This window comes from Phycomyces blakesleeanus (genome assembly GCF_001638985.1).
Source record: "Phycomyces blakesleeanus NRRL 1555(-) unplaced genomic scaffold PHYBLscaffold_40, whole genome shotgun sequence".
NCBI classification, from domain to species: domain Eukaryota; kingdom Fungi; phylum Mucoromycota; class Mucoromycetes; order Mucorales; family Phycomycetaceae; genus Phycomyces; species Phycomyces blakesleeanus.
This window is the reverse complement of record NW_017265170.1, coordinates 169,780-191,206: the sequence shown is the minus strand read 5'-3', so window position 1 is coordinate 191,206 and position 21,427 is coordinate 169,780. Positions and strand designations below refer to the sequence as shown.

At 32.8% G+C, this 21,427-nt stretch overlaps 6 protein-coding genes across 6 annotated transcripts; 4 read left to right on the top strand and 2 right to left on the bottom strand.

The window, feature by feature from the left end:
- Positions 1-4,682: 4,682 nt before the first annotated feature.
- PHYBLDRAFT_175681 (hypothetical protein) lies at positions 4,683-5,234 on the top strand (the record flags this gene model as incomplete). The annotated part of the gene is made up of 5 exons (XM_018437549.1): positions 4,683-4,706; positions 4,792-4,803; positions 4,833-4,957; positions 4,981-5,101; positions 5,130-5,234. The coding sequence occupies 5 exons, from the start codon at positions 4,683-4,685 to the stop codon at positions 5,232-5,234; spliced, it is 387 nt and encodes a 128-aa protein (XP_018283983.1).
- A 5,464-nt stretch (positions 5,235-10,698) lies between these two features.
- Positions 10,699-11,662, top strand: PHYBLDRAFT_175680 (hypothetical protein; the record flags this gene model as incomplete). Its single annotated transcript, XM_018437548.1, has 7 exons — positions 10,699-10,722; positions 10,813-10,824; positions 10,854-10,946; positions 11,002-11,126; positions 11,150-11,270; positions 11,299-11,374; positions 11,529-11,662. 7 exons carry the CDS (start codon positions 10,699-10,701, stop codon positions 11,660-11,662), a joined length of 585 nt encoding a protein of 194 aa, XP_018283982.1.
- Positions 11,663-12,681: 1,019 nt separating this feature from the next.
- Positions 12,682-14,040, top strand: PHYBLDRAFT_175679 (hypothetical protein; the record flags this gene model as incomplete). The annotated part of the gene is made up of 2 exons (XM_018437547.1): positions 12,682-12,872; positions 13,002-14,040. 2 exons carry the CDS (start codon positions 12,682-12,684, stop codon positions 14,038-14,040), a joined length of 1,230 nt encoding a protein of 409 aa, XP_018283981.1.
- A 126-nt stretch (positions 14,041-14,166) lies between these two features.
- Positions 14,167-15,279, bottom strand: PHYBLDRAFT_175678 (hypothetical protein; the record flags this gene model as incomplete). The annotated part of the gene is made up of 4 exons (XM_018437546.1): positions 14,167-14,328; positions 14,436-14,594; positions 14,661-14,966; positions 15,022-15,279. 4 exons carry the CDS (start codon positions 15,277-15,279, stop codon positions 14,167-14,169), a joined length of 885 nt encoding a protein of 294 aa, XP_018283980.1.
- A 116-nt stretch (positions 15,280-15,395) lies between these two features.
- PHYBLDRAFT_73222 (hypothetical protein) lies at positions 15,396-17,531 on the top strand (the record flags this gene model as incomplete). Its single annotated transcript, XM_018442804.1, has 9 exons — positions 15,396-15,461; positions 15,616-15,652; positions 16,005-16,070; positions 16,242-16,309; positions 16,395-16,452; positions 16,505-16,596; positions 16,681-16,810; positions 17,311-17,315; positions 17,370-17,531. 9 exons carry the CDS (start codon positions 15,396-15,398, stop codon positions 17,529-17,531), a joined length of 684 nt encoding a protein of 227 aa, XP_018283979.1.
- Positions 17,532-17,658: 127 nt separating this feature from the next.
- Positions 17,659-20,627, bottom strand: PHYBLDRAFT_152965 (hypothetical protein; the record flags this gene model as incomplete). Its single annotated transcript, XM_018433043.1, has 7 exons — positions 17,659-18,945; positions 19,062-19,180; positions 19,271-19,378; positions 19,535-19,732; positions 19,838-20,084; positions 20,309-20,550; positions 20,609-20,627. The coding sequence occupies 7 exons, from the start codon at positions 20,625-20,627 to the stop codon at positions 17,659-17,661; spliced, it is 2,220 nt and encodes a 739-aa protein (XP_018283978.1).
- Between the last annotated feature and the right edge of the window lie 800 nt (positions 20,628-21,427).

Genomic DNA, 21,427 nt, shown 5'->3' with positions numbered 1-21,427 from the left:
GGTTGTATATATGATTCTAGAGTGACTTTTGATATATGGATTTATCACGCGGCGTGTTATCTTAAGGATCTAATTGTCCAAGAAGAAGAGAGATCAACGAGATAAAGATTTGCGGTAAATAAACAGAAAGTGCGAAAGTGAGAGAAAGAGAGAGAGAGAGAGAGCGAGAGAGAGAGAGAGAGAGAGAGGGAAAGCGAGAGAAAAAGAGAGAAAAAGATAATTAAGGAAAGTAAGACGTTAATTGATCCATAAATATCCAGTGGATCGAATTATTTTAGAAGCACATTAAAACACATCTTGTTGCTTATAGCTCGGATCGGATTTTATTTTAAGCAAAGTATATTGATCCTTGCTCAGAATTATTTAACCAATTGATTGAGAAGTGTATGATATAAGCTATATATATATACTTTTGTAATTCACTGTTCAAATATTTCTAAAAGAGAGTATATATGAGAAATCGGATGAGAAGTTAATGATACAAGCTATATATTTTGGTCAAGCTACTACTTCGATAATTACCGAATATAGTAGTACCAACCTTTTTCAGTAATAAAATAAAGCATTTTAGAATTTATTTTATATACTAATATATTAATATGAGATTTTTATAGGCCTCATTATCTGCACGCACAAAGATATAAGCCAAAGAATATAAGTTATTAGTTAGCTATCGAGTATAATGTCAAAGTCATTGGACTTCCATTTTTGGTTAATTAATTTTGACTTTTATATGATTGTGTACTTGTTTTAGACGGGAAGCATACTTACTTAGGAAGATAGCTTCGTCATTTTTTTATAATAAAGCTGTTACTCAACGCATGTCTATCGCAAAGGCATTGCTGTTTATGTATATAGAATTCATAACTTCACTACGGATATGAAAGCTGTGCGCTTAGATTGCTTTTATAGAGAAAGCTCATTAGCTTCAAATATTGTTTATAAAGAATGAGCAACCTTATAGTTTTGCGGTTTTCTCAAGAATACACTGACCTTCACTCTCGATCTTCCTAAGCCACTCTTTATCGCACCCCCTACCCCACTCCCCCCTTCTCACATACCTCACCTACACACACACACACACACACACAAACCTCGACTACACATATTTTAACTACATACACATCTCTTATAATACTTTTTAAACCTATATATATAAATAATATGCTTGTAATTAAATCAAATACATATATAAATCATTATAGCTTCTATTTGTTTTGTCTATTTAAATATAGTAAAATAAATAGGGTAGGTGGAGACCGAGTCGAATTGATTAAAGTGAAAGGCTGAAGAAGAATGAGAGTGAATTGTAACAGCGATTTTATTTTAAAAATATCGAGAAGGTTTTGATAGTAGAGTATTTGTATTGTGTAAAGAGTGCGGGATAGTGAGATAGACGGAGGCAGTGTGTAAGAATATTTTTTTTTATATAAGACGGGTTTGAGAATTAGGGTGTATAACAATTTTATTATTATTATAGACTTGAGGATTATTGTATGCGCCTATAAAGAGAGATTACTATGGTAGGACTTTGTGATGGGTGATTTCTGTTTGGTCTAGAACCAGTTATTTAAAGATATAGTAAAAGTCGGAAGCTTTGGAGAATATGTATGATGGGCTGGGGTCATTGTCACTGAAGACAGTCTTGGAAGCATAAGCATACAAGTGTTATGTGCGTGCAAGAGTTTGAAGGTAGTTCTGAGAATAGTGGTATATAGCACTTCAAATATAAAAGAATATAGTGTATGGCTTTTGAGTTTTGAAGTTTTATTATATGGATATTATTTCAATTTTTATTTTTCAGTGATAGTGGAATAAAAGGATATTATGGTTGTTGATGTCAATTTTGATAGCGTTGTGAAGCTGGTGTTGCTAGACGTAATAGATTTTTTTTTTATTTATTGGTGCCGGTTTTTAAAGCATTGAGCAGTTTATAGGGACACGAAGGTATGACCAAGGGCTTATTTTTTGCTCGACTTGTATATACCATGGACAGCCGTCTAAAAAATAAAATAAAGAATATTTTGGTTTTTTTTAAAAAGAGTGCGCTTCCTTTTTGTATTGCGTCGCTTTTGGTCCACTTTGAGTTGCAATACAATATGAATGTCGATCCCCAACAGGAATGAAGATCCTCAACTGGGATGGCGGAATGTTGGGAATGTCGAAAGGAGATTTAAGCCATCGTTAAAAAAATATTTTTTTTTGTTTTGGTTGCGGTACAGCAAAGGTTATTTTAATACACACTTCTCTCCGAATAGTTTTGAGTGAATACTAAATGGTATTTCAACCTCCATATGGATAACAGTGTCCCTGTCGATGGGCTCTGCTATGGTTCTTTTACGATCGGGTACACAAAGGCTGTCTGCACCACCGATTGGTAATACCAGTTTACAAAAAAGCGCACACTGTCCGAATTACCAATTAGCACCCTTAGTTTGTAAAAAGACATAAAACGAAATAGACAATATCGTATATTTTGTATTGGTGCAGCCAATTGACTGGTAGAGAGATCTCTGAGTGTGTGCAAGTGCAAGTGCAAGTGCGTGTGCGTGGGCATGTGCGTGGGCGTGGGCATGTGCGTGTGTGTGTACGTGTGTTGAAGGGAAGAAAGAAAATAGGCTGAACAGTATATCTAAAATAAAGTAAGAGCTATATATAAATATATAGATCGATAGTGATTTCTGGTGTATGTCTGTATCAGTGTATGTTGAAGAGAAGAAGAAGAATATATATATATATACCTAATAGTGTATTCAAGATACAATAGCAATTTATATATATAGTTATAGGGTAAAATTTTGACAATAAATACCGACTGTTTCAAAATAACTCGATAATAATATTCTGTATATTATTATTCTTTGATTAAATTCCACCAAGTGTAATTGTAAAAAAAGGGTCCGCACCTAGATAGTACTGCATATATTAAACATACTAGAAAACATAACTTCAACTGTATGAATATATATATATATGTATATATATAGTGCCTATCATACATTTAAAATATTAACAAAAAAAGAACCATGTAATTGTGAATAATTACTATATATATATATTGTATCATTATCTATAGCTTAAAACCGATATAATTTTAATTAAAATCTTAAGGAGACAAAATATATGGGTTATTTTGAAATTATTTGAGAGATATATGATAAAAGCTTTATATTTATAAGAAAGTAAAGTTATTATTACTATTGTATATGTTTTTATGATATTATTTTCTTTTGGATTCCGGTGGTCCGAGATTGTCGGAAATATCCATTCAGTCCAGATTGAACATAATAGGCAGCCAATCCGGACAGAATTATACTGCTGATATTACATATCCTTTTTTTTATTGGTTAACTGAAATTGTAATTCTAATTCATCCTGCATATGCACCTTTCTTGATTTAGCTGCAAAACAACTTTACAAATCTTGAGGCTGCATTCTTTATTGGTTAGCAAAAAATACAGTTCTTAATAATGATATACATTTACTATTTATTGATTGACTAAAAACATATGTCTGATGAATATGAATCTTTACTCTCTATTGGTTAACTGAGAATATAGCTTTGCTTAATCTTGCATATCTACTAGTCTTTTAACCAATAAAATATTTCTTACTCATAGTGAATCCACATGCTTTACTGGTTTGCAAAGATATATAGTTCTTAATAATGATGCATATGTATTATTTATTGGTTGACTAAAAATACATATCTTAGTAATCGTACAAGTTTACTTTAGTTTGCAGCCAAGAGTTTAATGTAGTTAATAATCGTGTATACTCATTATTTATTAGTTAAACTATATGTATTTTACTCATTGCGCATACTCATTACTTATTGGTTAAACTATATGTACTTTACTCATTGCGCATACTCATTACTTATTGGTTAAACTATATGTACTTTACTCATTGTGCATACTCACCCTTTATTGGTTAAGCTATATGTGTTTTGCTCATTGTGCATACTCGCCCTTTATTGGTTGACTAATAAATAATATATATCTTGAGTATTAAATTCTACCGTATGCATAATTTATTACTTTTTTATATTATTTTATAACTCATTCATTCTATTTAATATAAGTTTTAATATAATATATATTACAAAGCTTATACAAGAAAGATATACCTATCAGAAAACAATCAAAACAAACATGAGCCCAGGCACAAACAGAAAAATAAAGCAAAAAGAAAGAGAATTATAGATATATTCTTTCTAAAAATTATTGGTGTAAAATTAAAATTCAATTTATTATTAAGAGTATATGAAATAAAATAATATAATCTAATATAATATATGAGAACAAGACTGCGATTTTATTTTATTTTACTTTTATTTAAAAGTATAAAGCTTTAATAGTCGTATATTCTTTTCATATAGTGAAGAGTATGTAGTGGGTTAAAGAAAGATATTATTTGTAGGCAGTATTTGTAAATGGCCCGTGTATGTGGTCCGTGTGACAGAGCTTTGACATTCATGGTGTACACTGATAAAAAAAATAGATTTCTATAGTGGGCCGTTGTGCTTGGTGGTGTCCGCCTAATTTAGAATTAGTCACACAAAAATATACTAAAAGTCAAAAGCTTTGAAAGTTATATGCGATGGAATGAAATGAGAAGGTTTCAGAAGTGCGATGATATGAATAGTGTATATGTGCGAAAGTTGAAAGCCAATTCTGAGAATGGCAGTGCATAACACTCTAAGTGTAAAAGAAAATAATGTATTGCTTTTGAGTGTTGAAGTTTTGCTATATAACTTCTATTTCAATATTTATTTTATTGTTGTAATAGAGTAATGAAATAGTATGGTTTTTTGGTGTCAATTTTGATAGTGCGGCTATGCTAGTGCTGGTACAGGTTTCAAAAAAGAAAACATTACTGTGGTTATCGGTTTCAATTTTGATAGTGCGGCTAAGCTAGTGCTGGTACAGGTTTCAAAAAAGAAAACATTACTGTGGTTATTGGTTTCAATTTTGATAGTGCGGCGAAGCTAGTACTGGTACAGGTTTCAAAGAAAGAAAATGATACTGTGGTTATCAGTTTCAATTTGGATAGTGTGGCGAATCTAGTGCTTGTACAGGTCTCAAAGAAGAAGCTGTTGGTGTGATTTTTGGTTTCAATTTGGATAGTGTGGCGAAGCTAGTGTTGGTACAGGTTTCAAAAAAGAAAACATTACTGTTGGGATTACCGTCGACTTTGAAGGCGGTGTGAAGCGGTTGCTAGTGCAAGTTTGAAAAAAGAAAACATTACTGTGGGGATGACCGTCGACTTTGAAGGCGGTGCGAAGCGGTTGCTAGTGCAAGTTTGAAAAAAGAAAACGTTACTGTGGGGATGACCGTCGATTTTTAAAGCGTTGAGAAGTTTATAGGAACACAAAGATTTGACCAAGGGCTTATTTTTGTTGGAGCCGCATATACAGTGAACAGTCGTCAAAAAGATAAAATAAATAGTCTTTCAATTTTTTTTTCAAAAGAGTGTGCTCTCTTTTTATATTGCGACAGTTTCTGTCAACTTTAAGTTGCAATATTGTATGAATGACGATTCCCAACAGGAATGAAGATCGTTGACAAGGATGGAGGAATGTAGGGAATGTCGAAAGAAGATTCAAGCCATCGTTAAAAAAGAATTTTTTTTTGTTTTGATTACGGCGCAGTGAAGGTCACATTAATATACTATCCTCTCTCAACGACTGTAAGTGAACACTGGGCGGTATTTAAACCTCCGTATGGATAACAGTATCCCTGTAAATGGGCCCTGTTATGGTTCTTTTACTATTGGGTACACAAAGGCTGTCTACACCACCGATTGGTAATACCAGTTTACAAAAAAGCGCACACTGTCCGAATTACCAATTAGCACCCTTAGTTTATAAAGAAACATAAAACGAAATAGACAATATCATATATTTTGTATCTGTGCAGCCAATTGACTGGTAGAGAGATCCCTGACTGTGTGCGTGTATATTGGAAAGAGGAAAGAGATAGATGTAAGAGCTTATCTGAAATACACTAACAGGTTGTATATATGATTCTAGAGTGACTTTTGATATATGGATTTATCACGCGGCGTGTTATCTTAAGGATCTAATTGTCCAAGAAGAAGAGAGATCAACGAGATAAAGATTTGCGGTAAATAAACAGAAAGTGCGAAAGTGAGAGAAAGAGAGAGAGAGAGAGAGCGAGAGAGAGAGAGAGAGAGAGAGAGGGAAAGCGAGAGAAAAAGAGAGAAAAAGATAATTAAGGAAAGTAAGACGTTAATTGATCCATAAATATCCAGTGGATCGAATTATTTTAGAAGCACATTAAAACACATCTTGTTGCTTATAGCTCGGATCGGATTTTATTTTAAGCAAAGTATATTGATCCTTGCTCAGAATTATTTAACCAATTGATTGAGAAGTGTATGATATAAGCTATATATATATACTTTTGTAATTCACTGTTCAAATATTTCTAAAAGAGAGTATATATGAGAAATCGGATGAGAAGTTAATGATACAAGCTATATATTTTGGTCAAGCTACTACTTCGATAATTACCGAATATAGTAGTACCAACCTTTTTCAGTAATAAAATAAAGCGTTTTAGAATTTATTTTATATACTAATATATTAATATGAGATTTTTATAGGCCTCATTATCTGCACGCACAAAGATATAAGCCAAAGAATATAAGTTATTAGTTAGCTATCGAGTATAATGTCAAAGTCATTGGACTTCCATTTTTGGTTAATTAATTTTGACTTTTATATGATTGTGTACTTGTTTTAGACGGGAAGCATACTTACTTAGGAAGATAGCTTCGTCATTTTTTTATAATAAAGCTGTTACTCAACGCATGTCTATCGCAAAGGCATTGCTGTTTATGTATATAGAATTCATAACTTCACTACGGATATGAAAGCTGTGCGCTTAGATTGCTTTTATAGAGAAAGCTCATTAGCTTCAAATATTGTTTATAAAGAATGAGCAACCTTATAGTTTTGCGGTTTTCTCAAGAATACACTGACCTTCACTCTCGATCTTCCTAAGCCACTCTTTATCGCACCCCCTACCCCACTCCCCCCTTCTCACATACCTCACCTACACACACACACACACACACACAAACCTCGACTACACATATTTTAACTACATACACATCTCTTATAATACTTTTTAAACCTATATATATAAATAATATGCTTGTAATTAAATCAAATACATATATAAATCATTATAGCTTCTATTTGTTTTGTCTATTTAAATATAGTAAAATAAATAGGGTAGGTGGAGACCGAGTCGAATTGATTAAAGTGAAAGGCTGAAGAAGAATGAGAGTGAATTGTAACAGCGATTTTATTTTAAAAATATCGAGAAGGTTTTGATAGTAGAGTATTTGTATTGTGTAAAGAGTGCGGGATAGTGAGATAGACGGAGGCAGTGTGTAAGAATATTTTTTTTTATATAAGACGGGTTTGAGAATTAGGGTGTATAACAATTTTATTATTATTATAGACTTGAGGATTATTGTGTGCGCCTATAAAGAGAGATTACTATGGTAGGACTTTGTGATGGGTGATTTCTGTTTGGTCTAGAACCAGTTATTTAAAGATATAGTAAAAGTCGGAAGCTTTGGAGAATATGTATGATGGGCTGGGGTCATTGTCACTGAAGACAGTCTTGGAAGCATAAGCATACAAGTGTTATGTGCGTGCAAGAGTTTGAAGGTAGTTCTGAGAATAGTGGTATATAGCACTTCAAATATAAAAGAATATAGTGTATGGCTTTTGAGTTTTGAAGTTTTATTATATGGATATTATTTCAATTTTTATTTTTCAGTGATAGTGGAATAAAAGGATATTATGGTTGTTGATGTCAATTTTGATAGCGTTGTGAAGCTGGTGTTGCTAGACGTAATAGATTTTTTTTTTATTTATTGGTGCCGGTTTTTAAAGCATTGAGCAGTTTATAGGGACACGAAGGTATGACCAAGGGCTTATTTTTTGCTCGACTTGTATATACCATGGACAGCCGTCTAAAAAATAAAATAAAGAATATTTTGGTTTTTTTTAAAAAGAGTGCGCTTCCTTTTTGTATTGCGTCGCTTTTGGTCCACTTTGAGTTGCAATACAATATGAATGTCGATCCCCAACAGGAATGAAGATCCTCAACTGGGATGGCGGAATGTTGGGAATGTCGAAAGGAGATTTAAGCCATCGTTAAAAAAATATTTTTTTTTGTTTTGGTTGCGGTACAGCAAAGGTTATTTTAATACACACTTCTCTCCGAATAGTTTTGAGTGAATACTAAATGGTATTTCAACCTCCATATGGATAACAGTGTCCCTGTCGATGGGCTCTGCTATGGTTCTTTTACGATCGGGTACACAAAGGCTGTCTGCACCACCGATTGGTAATACCAGTTTACAAAAAAGCGCACACTGTCCGAATTACCAATTAGCACCCTTAGTTTGTAAAAAGACATAAAACGAAATAGACAATATCGTATATTTTGTATTGGTGCAGCCAATTGACTGGTAGAGAGATCTCTGAGTGTGTGCAAGTGCAAGTGCAAGTGCGTGTGCGTGGGCATGTGCGTGGGCGTGGGCATGTGCGTGTGTGTGTACGTGTGTTGAAGGGAAGAAAGAAAATAGGCTGAACAGTATATCTAAAATAAAGTAAGAGCTATATATAAATATATAGATCGATAGTGATTTCTGGTGTATGTCTGTATCAGTGTATGTTGAAGAGAAGAAGAAGAATATATATATATATACCTAATAGTGTATTCAAGATACAATAGCAATTTATATATATAGTTATAGGGTAAAATTTTGACAATAAATACCGACTGTTTCAAAATAACTCGATAATAATATTCTGTATATTATTATTCTTTGATTAAATTCCACCAAGTGTAATTGTAAAAAAAGGGTCCGCACCTAGATAGTACTGCATATATTAAACATACTAGAAAACATAACTTCAACTGTATGAATATATATATATATGTATATATATAGTGCCTATCATACATTTAAAATATTAACAAAAAAAGAACCATGTAATTGTGAATAATTACTATATATATATATTGTATCATTATCTATAGCTTAAAACCGATATAATTTTAATTAAAATCTTAAGGAGACAAAATATATGGGTTATTTTGAAATTATTTGAGAGATATATGATAAAAGCTTTATATTTATAAGAAAGTAAAGTTATTATTACTATTGTATATGTTTTTATGATATTATTTTCTTTTGGATTCCGGTGGTCCGAGATTGTCGGAAATATCCATTCAGTCCAGATTGAACATAATAGGCAGCCAATCCGGACAGAATTATACTGCTGATATTACATATCCTTTTTTTTATTGGTTAACTGAAATTGTAATTCTAATTCATCCTGCATATGCACCTTTCTTGATTTAGCTGCAAAACAACTTTACAAATCTTGAGGCTGCATTCTTTATTGGTTAGCAAAAAATACAGTTCTTAATAATGATATACATTTACTATTTATTGATTGACTAAAAACATATGTCTGATGAATATGAATCTTTACTCTCTATTGGTTAACTGAGAATATAGCTTTGCTTAATCTTGCATATCTACTAGTCTTTTAACCAATAAAATATTTCTTACTCATAGTGAATCCACATGCTTTACTGGTTTGCAAAGATATATAGTTCTTAATAATGATGCATATGTATTATTTATTGGTTGACTAAAAATACATATCTTAGTAATCGTACAAGTTTACTTTAGTTTGCAGCCAAGAGTTTAATGTAGTTAATAATCGTGTATACTCATTATTTATTAGTTAAACTATATGTATTTTACTCATTGCGCATACTCATTACTTATTGGTTAAACTATATGTACTTTACTCATTGCGCATACTCATTACTTATTGGTTAAACTATATGTACTTTACTCATTGTGCATACTCACCCTTTATTGGTTAAGCTATATGTGTTTTGCTCATTGTGCATACTCGCCCTTTATTGGTTGACTAATAAATAATATATATCTTGAGTATTAAATTCTACCGTATGCATAATTTATTACTTTTTTATATTATTTTATAACTCATTCATTCTATTTAATATAAGTTTTAATATAATATATATTACAAAGCTTATACAAGAAAGATATACCTATCAGAAAACAATCAAAACAAACATGAGCCCAGGCACAAACAGAAAAATAAAGCAAAAAGAAAGAGAATTATAGATATATTCTTTCTAAAAATTATTGGTGTAAAATTAAAATTCAATTTATTATTAAGAGTATATGAAATAAAATAATATAATCTAATATAATATATGAGAACAAGACTGCGATTTTATTTTATTTTACTTTTATTTAAAAGTATAAAGCTTTAATAGTCGTATATTCTTTTCATATAGTGAAGAGTATGTAGTGGGTTAAAGAAAGATATTATTTGTAGGCAGTATTTGTAAATGGCCCGTGTATGTGGTCCGTGTGACAGAGCTTTGACATTCATGGTGTACACTGATAAAAAAAATAGATTTCTATAGTGGGCCGTTGTGCTTGGTGGTGTCCGCCTAATTTAGAATTAGTCACACAAAAATATACTAAAAGTCAAAAGCTTTGAAAGTTATATGCGATGGAATGAAATGAGAAGGTTTCAGAAGTGCGATGATATGAATAGTGTATATGTGCGAAAGTTGAAAGCCAATTCTGAGAATGGCAGTGCATAACACTCTAAGTGTAAAAGAAAAGAAAATAATGTATTGCTTTTGAGTGTTGAAGTTTTGCTATATAACTTCTATTTCAATATTTATTTTATTGTTGTAATAGAGTAATGAAATAGTATGGTTTTTTGGTGTCAATTTTGATAGTGCGGCTATGCTAGTGCTGGTACAGGTTTCAAAAAAGAAAACATTACTGTGGTTATCGGTTTCAATTTTGATAGTGCGGCTATGCTAGTGCTGGTACAGGTTTCAAAAAAGAAAACATTACTGTGGTTATCGGTTTCAATTTTGATAGTGCGGCTATGCTAGTGCTGGTACAGGTTTCAAAAAAGAAAACATTACTGTGGTTATCGGTTTCAATTTTGATAGTGCGGCTAAGCTAGTGCTGGTACAGGTTTCAAAAAAGAAAACATTACTGTGGTTATTGGTTTCAATTTTGATAGTGCGGCGAAGCTAGTACTGGTACAGGTTTCAAAGAAAGAAAATGATACTGTGGTTATCAGTTTCAATTTGGATAGTGTGGCGAATCTAGTGCTTGTACAGGTCTCAAAGAAGAAGCTGTTGGTGTGATTTTTGGTTTTAATTTGGATAGTGTGGCGAAGCTAGTGTTGGTACAGGTTTCAAAAAAGAAAACATTACTGTTGGGATTACCGTCGACTTTGAAGGCGGTGTGAAGCGGTTGCTAGTGCAAGTTTGAAAAAAGAAAACGTTACTGTGGGGATGACCGTCGACTTTGAAGGCTGGTGCTGTGCTACTAAAAAATTGAAAAATGAAAATCTGAAAAAAAGGGATATTAATTTTTTTTTGCAATTTTTACACTAGATCTATTTGCTACCCTCAATATGGCAGAGAACCCAGTGCACAGATTCATTGCTACATTTGTGGTAATGTTCGCTTCCTGCTATGTGGTCAACAAGGGCACTGTTTTCTTGATCGAGTTCATCAACAAGCTCTAAACGATTTACGAGCAGGATTTCCAACTGCCCTTGAGCCTTTCTGGCCTACAGCGCATGACAGGTCTCAGCCATAACCAAAGGCGTAAAGAAATTTGTTGTGAGTCAGAATTGCCACGAGGTGTACGAGGAAAGTGTATCTGCTCCTTCTCATTGTGATTTTGTGAAGCTTGGTGCGCGCTTGTCTTGTGGTTGTCAATTGATGAAATCATTGTCATTGGGTGCTTTGATAGCTAAGCGGTCATATGTGTACCAGTCTATCAAACAGACATTAAAGATGTTTTTCCTTTGCTCAGAGTTCGAAAAAAAATCAGACATTTGAATTACGAGTTGAAGATAATGAATACCATGCGCAATATCTATGACAGAGCTATATGGAAGGAGTTAAAAGACAAAGATGGCGTGCAATTCACCCAAGATTCACGTTCATTAATGTTAACTATCAACATCAACTGGTTCCAGCCATTTGATAATGTATCTCACTCGTCTGGTGCAATATATATTGCTATCAACAATCTTCTCTGGGACAAAATGTTTAAGTTAGAGAACGTCATTCTGGCCGGACTTATGCCAGATCCTAAGGAACCAAAGTCTGAAGAGATAAATCACTATCTCAAACCTTTGGTAGATGAGTTGGAGACGCTGTACGTGGGAATGAAGATCTCAGCCTTCTAATGTCCCAGTGGAGTCAATGTTTGTGCAGCACTGCTGATGGTGGCCTGTGATATTCCAGCTGCTCAGAAAAAAAGTGGGTTCACTTCTTACAACAGTATGTGCGCCTGCTACAAGTGCAACCACCAGTTTCCTCGTCTGCCAAATGGAATCAATGTCGATTTTAGTGCATTTGTCTTTTCTCAATGAAATCTTCATAATGGTCTAGAAAGCAGGTTGCATGCTGAGGAGTGGGAAAGTACTAGTACCCCCTCGGAAAGGCATCAGCTGGAGGTCGAAAATAGCGTTCGATGGTTGCAGTTATATTGTCTTGGATACTTTGATCTAGTACAGGAACAATCATTGATCTCATGCATAATATTTTCCTGGGAACTCCAAAGAGGATACTGGATTGGTGGATCGAGAAGAAGAAGATTTCAAAAGACGATCTAGTCACAATGCAGAAGACAGCAGAGACAATGGTGATTCCTGGCAAGTACACTGCTTTGACAAAGAAAATCGGCAAAGGGTTTTCGTACATGAAAGCAGACAAGTGGAAGTCGTGAGTTCTCGTTTACTCTCCTGTTTTTTTGAAGGGCGTTCTTCTGAATAATATGTTCAACAACTGGACCGATTACGTTGATGCATGTCGCCTCTTGATAAAACTAACTATTACTTTTTTTGAACTAAGTAACGCCCACACATTCTTTGAAAGATTCTGTCAAAAATGTGAAACCACGTATCCAATCAAAATTCTCACCTGTAACATGCATCTGCACCTCCATCTTCACAATGTCATTTGTGATTTTGAACCAGTGTATGGCTATTGGCTCTTCGGATTTGAGAGATTTTACAGTTTGTTAAAAAATATGAAAACAAACAGAAAATTTGGGTTTGAAGAAACGTATATGCGAAAATTTATTGAAGACGTACACAAGGAAGACTATGTCAATGCTGTTCTTCGATGTCCAAGACAAGCCTCCTTCCGCCAATTCACTTTTAAACTTATTTCAGCACCTATGTCAACCTCTATGCCAATTACTGTCCCTACCATTCGTCAACGTACCTTCCGTTTACAATCCTTTATTGATTATTCTGAAAATCCAAATCTTGTCATCAAAGGCTATGAGCCTCTCCCTCCTTCCACCTTCCCACTCCTTACAGCAGCATTAACACCAATGAGTAATATTCACTATCTTCATCTCTTGGAATATTATAAGACTGCATACAGAAATCAAGCATTGGTCCATTACGAAGAAGCTTCATTATCACCATACTTTGTTGACAACCTGATAAATAAGCTTAAATCAATAAACATTCTTAACCAGACTTATAAAGGCCACAATGAATCAGGACATCATGGTTCTCTCATTCAAGTCAAATTTTATGGAGGTACAGGCCAGTATGTACTCGCATACACAGGTCAAATTCAGTACCTATTCACACATTCCTTTGCCTCACTATCTACCAACAACAACAATTGCCAATTCCGACTTATGCATTATGATCAACATGTTTTTGCTTTTGTCAAATGGTTTATGTCAGCTGACAATCATTCTCGTTCACTTGAACATGTTGATATTTGTTATCCTACGATCTCCCATGACAGCCATCAAAGCATATTGCCAGTGCATCGAATTTTGTTGCAAGTTGCTACAGCTGAGCATACAACGCATCAAAATGTTAAAAAAATACTAGTCATTCCTTTACCAAAAAAACACTATGCATAGAGATTAATAAAATTTAACCCTCCATTTTAAAGAATTCAAGAGAAAAAGACGATTGTAGCATTCATGTTTTGCAATAAGTTTGTGTTTGTTGAAATTATAATGCGAAGGATGAGAGAAAAAAAATTATTAGAGCTCATCTTTGAAAGCCCACTGGGGAAGAGAGCACTTCAGTTGACTCTGGACTGCTAAATCAGCATCTCTGCCAAAGGTCTTCTTTGCCATCTGGTGCACATTTAGGTTCAAGCATCTGAGCACGGCTTCGTCAACATGCCCCAGAAACTTATTGTACTAGATTACAATAAAAATATTATGTTTATTTTACTAAAAGACAATGGATTACATTTAACATTATTTATAAAAGTATTTACCTCATCACTTCTTCAGGATGGGCACACTGTATGGATCACATGATTGCCAGGAACTCCAGATGTCTCATTCTCCGACTCACCCTCAGACATTGCTACCTTGTTGATGAGCCCTTCGCAATCCTTTCCCATCAACGTATTAATGTCAGCCTTGCACATGCTGTAGGCCAGCTCACAGCGATCAAAGTTCTGATAACACACATTTATTAATATCACTCAATATTATTATTTCTATCAAAATACAACACAACATACAATGGTTGCTCGACTTGCTCTTCTTGACCATGATCTTCCTGCATCAAGGGCTGACGACGACTTTCGTTCAGCAGAACGTCTTCTACAAAAGTTAGTATAAATACTACTGCAGATTTTGAATGGCCTAAGCCCATCTGTAGCAAACTTTGGCTTCAGATAAGTCATAAGTGCAAGTGTCAGTTCGTTATTAGAGGAACGATTGAAATGAATTTCTGTATTCCAACCGGACTTGCTGTCATTTGCTGTAATCAAAGCTGCATTATTTGATCTGAATTTTGGATCTCTCAATTGGCTTTGGATAAGAGACTATATATTGTGTGAGATAGTATATTGATAAATTACTTGATAATGCTTTACTCACGAAAAGTCGATTGTAAACTTTTTGATTAACATTAAAAGAAGTGGCAGCTGAAGCAGAGGCAGGAGCAATCTCAAGAACATTATCAGAAATTTCAATAAGATTATCCAGAACTTCCAAAGCATCAGCATTGCCTTTGACAACGTAGCCAATTTTAGAATCCATATCCTTCAGACTTTGCTGCATTGTATCTAATCTAGCAATCAGATCTGTGTGTTCTTTTGATAGATGGAGAGCAAGTGTATGATTGACTTTAGACATTTTCTATAAATTAATAAAAAAACAAATAATTATGAACTATCTATATTATGATTTAACATTATATATATATATATATATAATGTAGTGTTCTTTATATATAAGAGTACTTGTAAAATATGGTCTTTTGTATATATGTAAATGTGATTATATGTTTATATTTGAGTATAAGTGTGAGTGTGAGTGTGAGTATTTGTAAAAGTGCAAGTATAGCAAAGAAGCTAATTAATATTTTGAAAGAAAATATATTTATTGACAATAGCAATTGTTTCAAGAATAAATCTAAATTGCTCTCTTATACAAGCTCTGTGTAAAATACAATGGAAATATTGCTTTTAGGTTTTATTTCATTACACTCTTTCAGTCTCTCTTGAGGGTAAGTATTTGTTTTGATTTTTTTATTACTTCTTTTGTAATTTTTATTTTTATTTGTATTTTATTTTTTATTTTTTTTCTCTTTGTCTCATTCTGACTTGTCTTTCTCTTTTCTTTCTCTTTTCTCTCTCTTTTCAAGTTTTATTATATTTATATATTTTAGTAGGTTATATTCTTTTTAAAAAGAGCTTCATCACAGATAACAAATAAGAATATTTATATATTTGGCTACCATAGTCACTTGCTCCATCTTTCTATTCATTGTTTATTATATGTCAGAGTTTCTATGGTAAGGTGGCATCTCTTTTTTCATAAACAGCTAAAAAAAATACTGATACATGCTGTTGCTATAGACACTATCATTCTTTTTATTTCTGATGCATTCTCTTCACAATGTCTATTCCAATTAGCAAATGTTAGTAAGCATTGTCATCTTCTTCTAAAACTTTGCTGACTTTTTTATAGGCCGTGTTGCCAAAAACATACACTACAACTAAACATGGCAACCAACACGATAATATTTTATAGTTCTTTTTATTTATTATATTTTGTTTTAATATTTATCTAACAAAATATAACTTTTATTATAGATGAACGACCCTTTCTCAAATATTCTCTGCATCTAAAACTTTCATCTCATGCTACTGTCATTGACATGGTATGACTTTTTTTCTTTTATTCTCTTTATATGTATTGTAATATTATTACACTATATATTAATATAATATAATATTCTACAAAAGACTATATTGGCTCTTGACAAGGACTATCAAGATTTACAAATACAACTGTTTGCTTTGGGTGTGTAAATTAATTACTATATTACTCAATTTACCTAAACTAATTTTTCTAGTCATTTTCATAGTCAAAGTAGTCATACTGGGTGCCATGTCCAACATTCCTGATATTCTCTTAATTTTCTCACTTGTATCTGATGTTTTTAATGTAAGTATATTTTATACAATATATTTTTTAGGATATTTGATATTCTACATACATAATTAACACTCTTATAATTTTAGAGAACAGGCATCTTCAAGCAAGCTACACATCACTGGTTTTTTTGAGAGAAATAATATCTGCGTCACATTGCTCAATTCAAATAGTATGAAAGATGATAAGGAAAGTGGTCCAAAATATATAATTGTATCACTAGATGGTAAATCTAGAAGTATTCTTTTTTCCTAATAAACACAAAATAAACCAATAATAATTGCAATGCATATATGAGGGGAGAAGTATTTTGCAATTAATTGTACAAGAAAGAGTGTCTAGAATTAGCTCAAATTTTTGTTTTGGTGATTATAACCATGGAAAAGCTGGCTTTTCAATGAAATAAACCATAGAAAAGTTGGCTCTTCCATTAAATTTCATGCTTGTTCATCGTTTTTTAATCTAAAACAAATATAAAGTAGTACAAGAAATATAGTTTTTGATAAAATGCTTTGGTGTAATAGGGAAACCCTATATATAGAGAATGCTAATGAACTCTGCTTCTCAGCTGCCCAAGCTTTTCCTATGTTCAAAAGTTGATCTTTCTACTTAGTAGAAAGGTGGCTTCATACCTTTGTGTAATTTTTCTGATCAGATGAAAAAACTTGGTCTTTACACACATATTTTGACAATTTTTAACAGAAGAATATACTATTATTTCTTCAGTGTTGGTTAATATATTATATTTTATTATACTGAATACAATATTAATGTTTTTGATATAGTATAACCACTTCATCACACTTGTTGACAAGAAAGTAGTAGCTGATTTAGACTCAAATAGTCATCAGTTGTTGTCATGTGCTTTTGGCAAAATCGTTGAAGGACCAGTTTCTGATGCAATTGCGTCACAGTTTCCTCAGTGGGATCTTAGAAACGGGTCCTAAATAAAGTTTATATTTTTTGTTCTTTTTTTCTTCATTCATAACATCTTATACTTTAAATAACCAAAAAAATTGCATAAAGAGGCATTACTTGTTTTTTGTTTTTTATTTAATTATTCTCATAAAAAAATCATAATGTATATTTATTCATAAAGGCTTCCAGCATAGTATTTTTTGGCATAGGAATGACCAGCATTCTTTCTTCGTTCATATCAGTTACATCTACAGCAGTTGCAATCTCTAAGTGTATGCAATGTACAGGCAAGATGTCGTGATAATTATCAGCTGAGAAATCTGGCAAGTAGATTTCAATACCTTCATCTCTGTGTTCATTGTCATTTGTCAAATTATACCATTGGATGTATGCAAAAACATGCTGGTCTTGATGTAATGTTGATGCTTGGTGGTTTGGTTGAGAAGGTAGAGTAAATGAATGTATGAAAAGATACTGAATTTGTCCAGTATATAGGCTTGAAGCTCGGCTATTGCTGCTACATAAGAAAGCTTTAACAAGTGACCCGCACTTACCAGAACTGTTGTTTCCAATATATGTTTGGCCAAGAAGATCAATTGATTTCAATATTGTCATTTGGTTATTTACAAAATATTGTGACAATCTGGCATTGTGATAAGAAATAAGATTCGGTATGGCATAGGCGATTTTATAATAATCTAACAATTGAGGATAATCAATGTTACTCATTGTGAATTTTTTTAAGGACTGTAAAGGAAAGGAGAACGGGGGGAGTGGTTCATTGCCTTTGATAGGTGCTGCTTGACTTAAGGATGAGTTTACAAATTGTTGCAGTTGGAAAGGTTGTTGGTTGGTTGGAGCATAAGTGACATAGGTTGTTATAGGTGCAGTCGTGGAGATACATTTTTCCAAAAGAGAAAGGAATGGAATGAGACTTGAACATGATAAGATATTTTGTACATAATAAGCTTTGTATGCGTCTGCAGTGAGTTTTGTCATATAGGTTGTTTCAAACCTATCTTTTTTATTTTTCTTGTTATTCTTTAACAAACCATTGTATATCTTAAAACCAAAGAGCCAATAGCCATACACGGGTCCAAAATCACGAATTGTGTCATGAAGATTGAGGTGCAGGTGCATGTTGCAGGTGAGGACTTTTGGTTCATATGTATCTTCACAAGATTGACATAATTCTTGTAGATAGCTGTGTGCATGGTCTATGTTGATGAAACTGATTGATGGCTTTACAAGTACACAGTATGCTTTTACATAGTCTATCCAGCCATTGAACATATTGGACAGAAGAACTGGTTTCAGAAGCATGGGAGAGTACATCAATATCCAAGGCTTCCACTCATCTGCTTTCATGTGAGAAAAGCTCTTTCCTACCTTTTTCTTCAGCTTGGTAAAGTCGCTGGGCAATATCATCATCACTGCAACTGTCTGCATTGCAAGCAGATCACTGTTTTTTATTTTTTGATTTTTGTCCATGTTTCAATCATTCTTTTTGTTGTTCCCAGAAAAAGATTATGCATGGAATCAATGATTGTTCCACATACTGGATCAAAGTATCCAAGGCGATACAACTGCGACCATTGAACACCATATTCAATCTCCAGCTGCTGCCTTTCTGAGGGTGTACTCGCACTATTCCACTCCTCAGCATGCACACGTTTGACTCCATCACTTCGATGATGTCACTGGTCACAATCAAATCCACGGAAGTTGACAGAAGAAGTGCTTGGTAGACAAGAAAAATGATTGTCACATTTGTAACAGGCGCATGTGCTGTTGTGTGCACTAAACCCACTAGTCTTTTTGGCTGCAGATATATTGCATGCAACCATCAATAAGGCTGCACGAACTGTTGCACCATCTGTTTACTGGTAGGTAGGTATCTGTATTCTATGATAAAGCTGTATCATTTTGTCAACTAATGGCTTGAGGTAATGATTGTTCTCTTCTGATTTTGGCTATTTTGGTCCGGGCCTGAGGCCAACAAGGATTGTATTTTCTTTTTTAAACTGTTTACTTCTAGAAAGATTGTTAATTACCAGATAGATAGCACCGCAGGAATAGCTAGTACCATCAAAAGGCTGGAACCAATTGATGTTTAATGTCATCATCAATGAACGAAAATTCTCAACAAAAATTTTATTGTTATTGTCCTTCAAACCAGTCCAGGCCTCACCATCGTAAATATTACACAATGTATGAGTGATCTTGAATTCTTGGTTTCAGTGCATGATTTTTTGCTCAAAATCGAGATGAAGGAAAAGAATTTTAAGAGCACGTATGAGAGACTGATGTATATAAGACTTCTTTGCAGCCAAACCTCCAGACAATGATTGGATCATTAATTTGCAATCACAGGCAGTATGTGCACAAAGCTTTATAAAATCACAATTGAAAGGAGCAGGTATACTTTCCTCATACATCTTATAGCAATCCTGACACGTGACTAATCTCTTAATCTCTTTGGTCATGGCTGAGAATCCTGTCATGCTTTGGAGACCAGAAAGACTCAAGGGCAATTGGAAATTCTGCTTGTAAATCAACAAAAGCTTGTTGAAGAACTCAATCTAGACAACAGCACCCTTATTGACTACATAACGGGAAGCAAACATTATCACAAAAGAAGCAATGAACCTGTGTACTGGATTTTTAGGCATATTTGGGGTAGCAAAAGAATATATTATAAAAAAAACAAAAAAAATTAACACCTCCCCTTTTTTCAGATTTTTCTTTTTTGGTTCTTTTCCTTGAATTTTTTTTTTGAGTCCTTTTTTTATTAGTTAATTAATACGGACTGACCTTTACTATCAAATTCTTTGACTTCAATCTCAACAATATCATCTTCATCATCTTCACTTTCTTCTCTGCTGTTACTTTCTTTATCATTGTCATTTTCATTGCCATTATTGCTTTCGCCATTTGACTCATTGGTAAAAGCAACTTTATTATCAGAAATTGGTGCTCTTTTATAAACAAGTGTGTTGGTCTGACTGCACATTGCTTCCATGGGTTTGGTTTGTTGGTTTGGTGTAGCTACATAGAATTTAATTTTTAATTTACTTCTCTTTTTATCACAATTAATGTTTCTTACTTTCAAAATCAATATCCATGAGATTTCTTTGAATAAATACATTTATTGAAATAAAACATTATATAAAATAACCAAAATGAAAATGGAAATAAAAAACAAAACATATTTCTTTCACTTCTTTCCATGTCTTCATATCTTGCTCTTTTATTATGATGCTGAAGGGTTTGTGTAGAAACAAAGCTGTAGTCTTGTTAATTATTGTTGAATTTTTTTCAATATCACTTCTTATTATAAAGTTCAGAAGTAGAGGATATGGTATTTATTTTGTTATAAATGTTAAGATAAAAGGGAAACAACTGTTACATTTACTTTATTTGTTCAAACTTTATAATAAAAATAATAATAATGCTAAAATAACTTGGATAGTTGTTATATCTAAGCCAATAGAAAATTACAATATGACTTTATGAATATATACATTAAAAAACATGCTGAGATGAAAAATTGCTCTAAATATCCATATGTAACCATGAATTTTCACACAAGAGTATTTAGAGTCATTTCTCCAGTAATTACAAATATAATCTCTTTAACTTTTAAATATATCTTTATTCAAACTCATCAAAAAGTGTATTGATATTATTATTAAAGTACAATATTATATAAAAATGATGCATGTTCATATTCAAGGTATGAATAATCTATAGGATATATTTGTCATTTATTCAATTTTATAAACTGATGCATGTCCAAATTTAAGCTGTGAGTAGTTTATTGGATGTTTTTGTTGATTTATCTAATTGGGTAAACTGATAAGCAGTTTTACATATTATATTTATTTATTATAGCCTTCTTGCTTAAAAGTAAGACAGTTATATT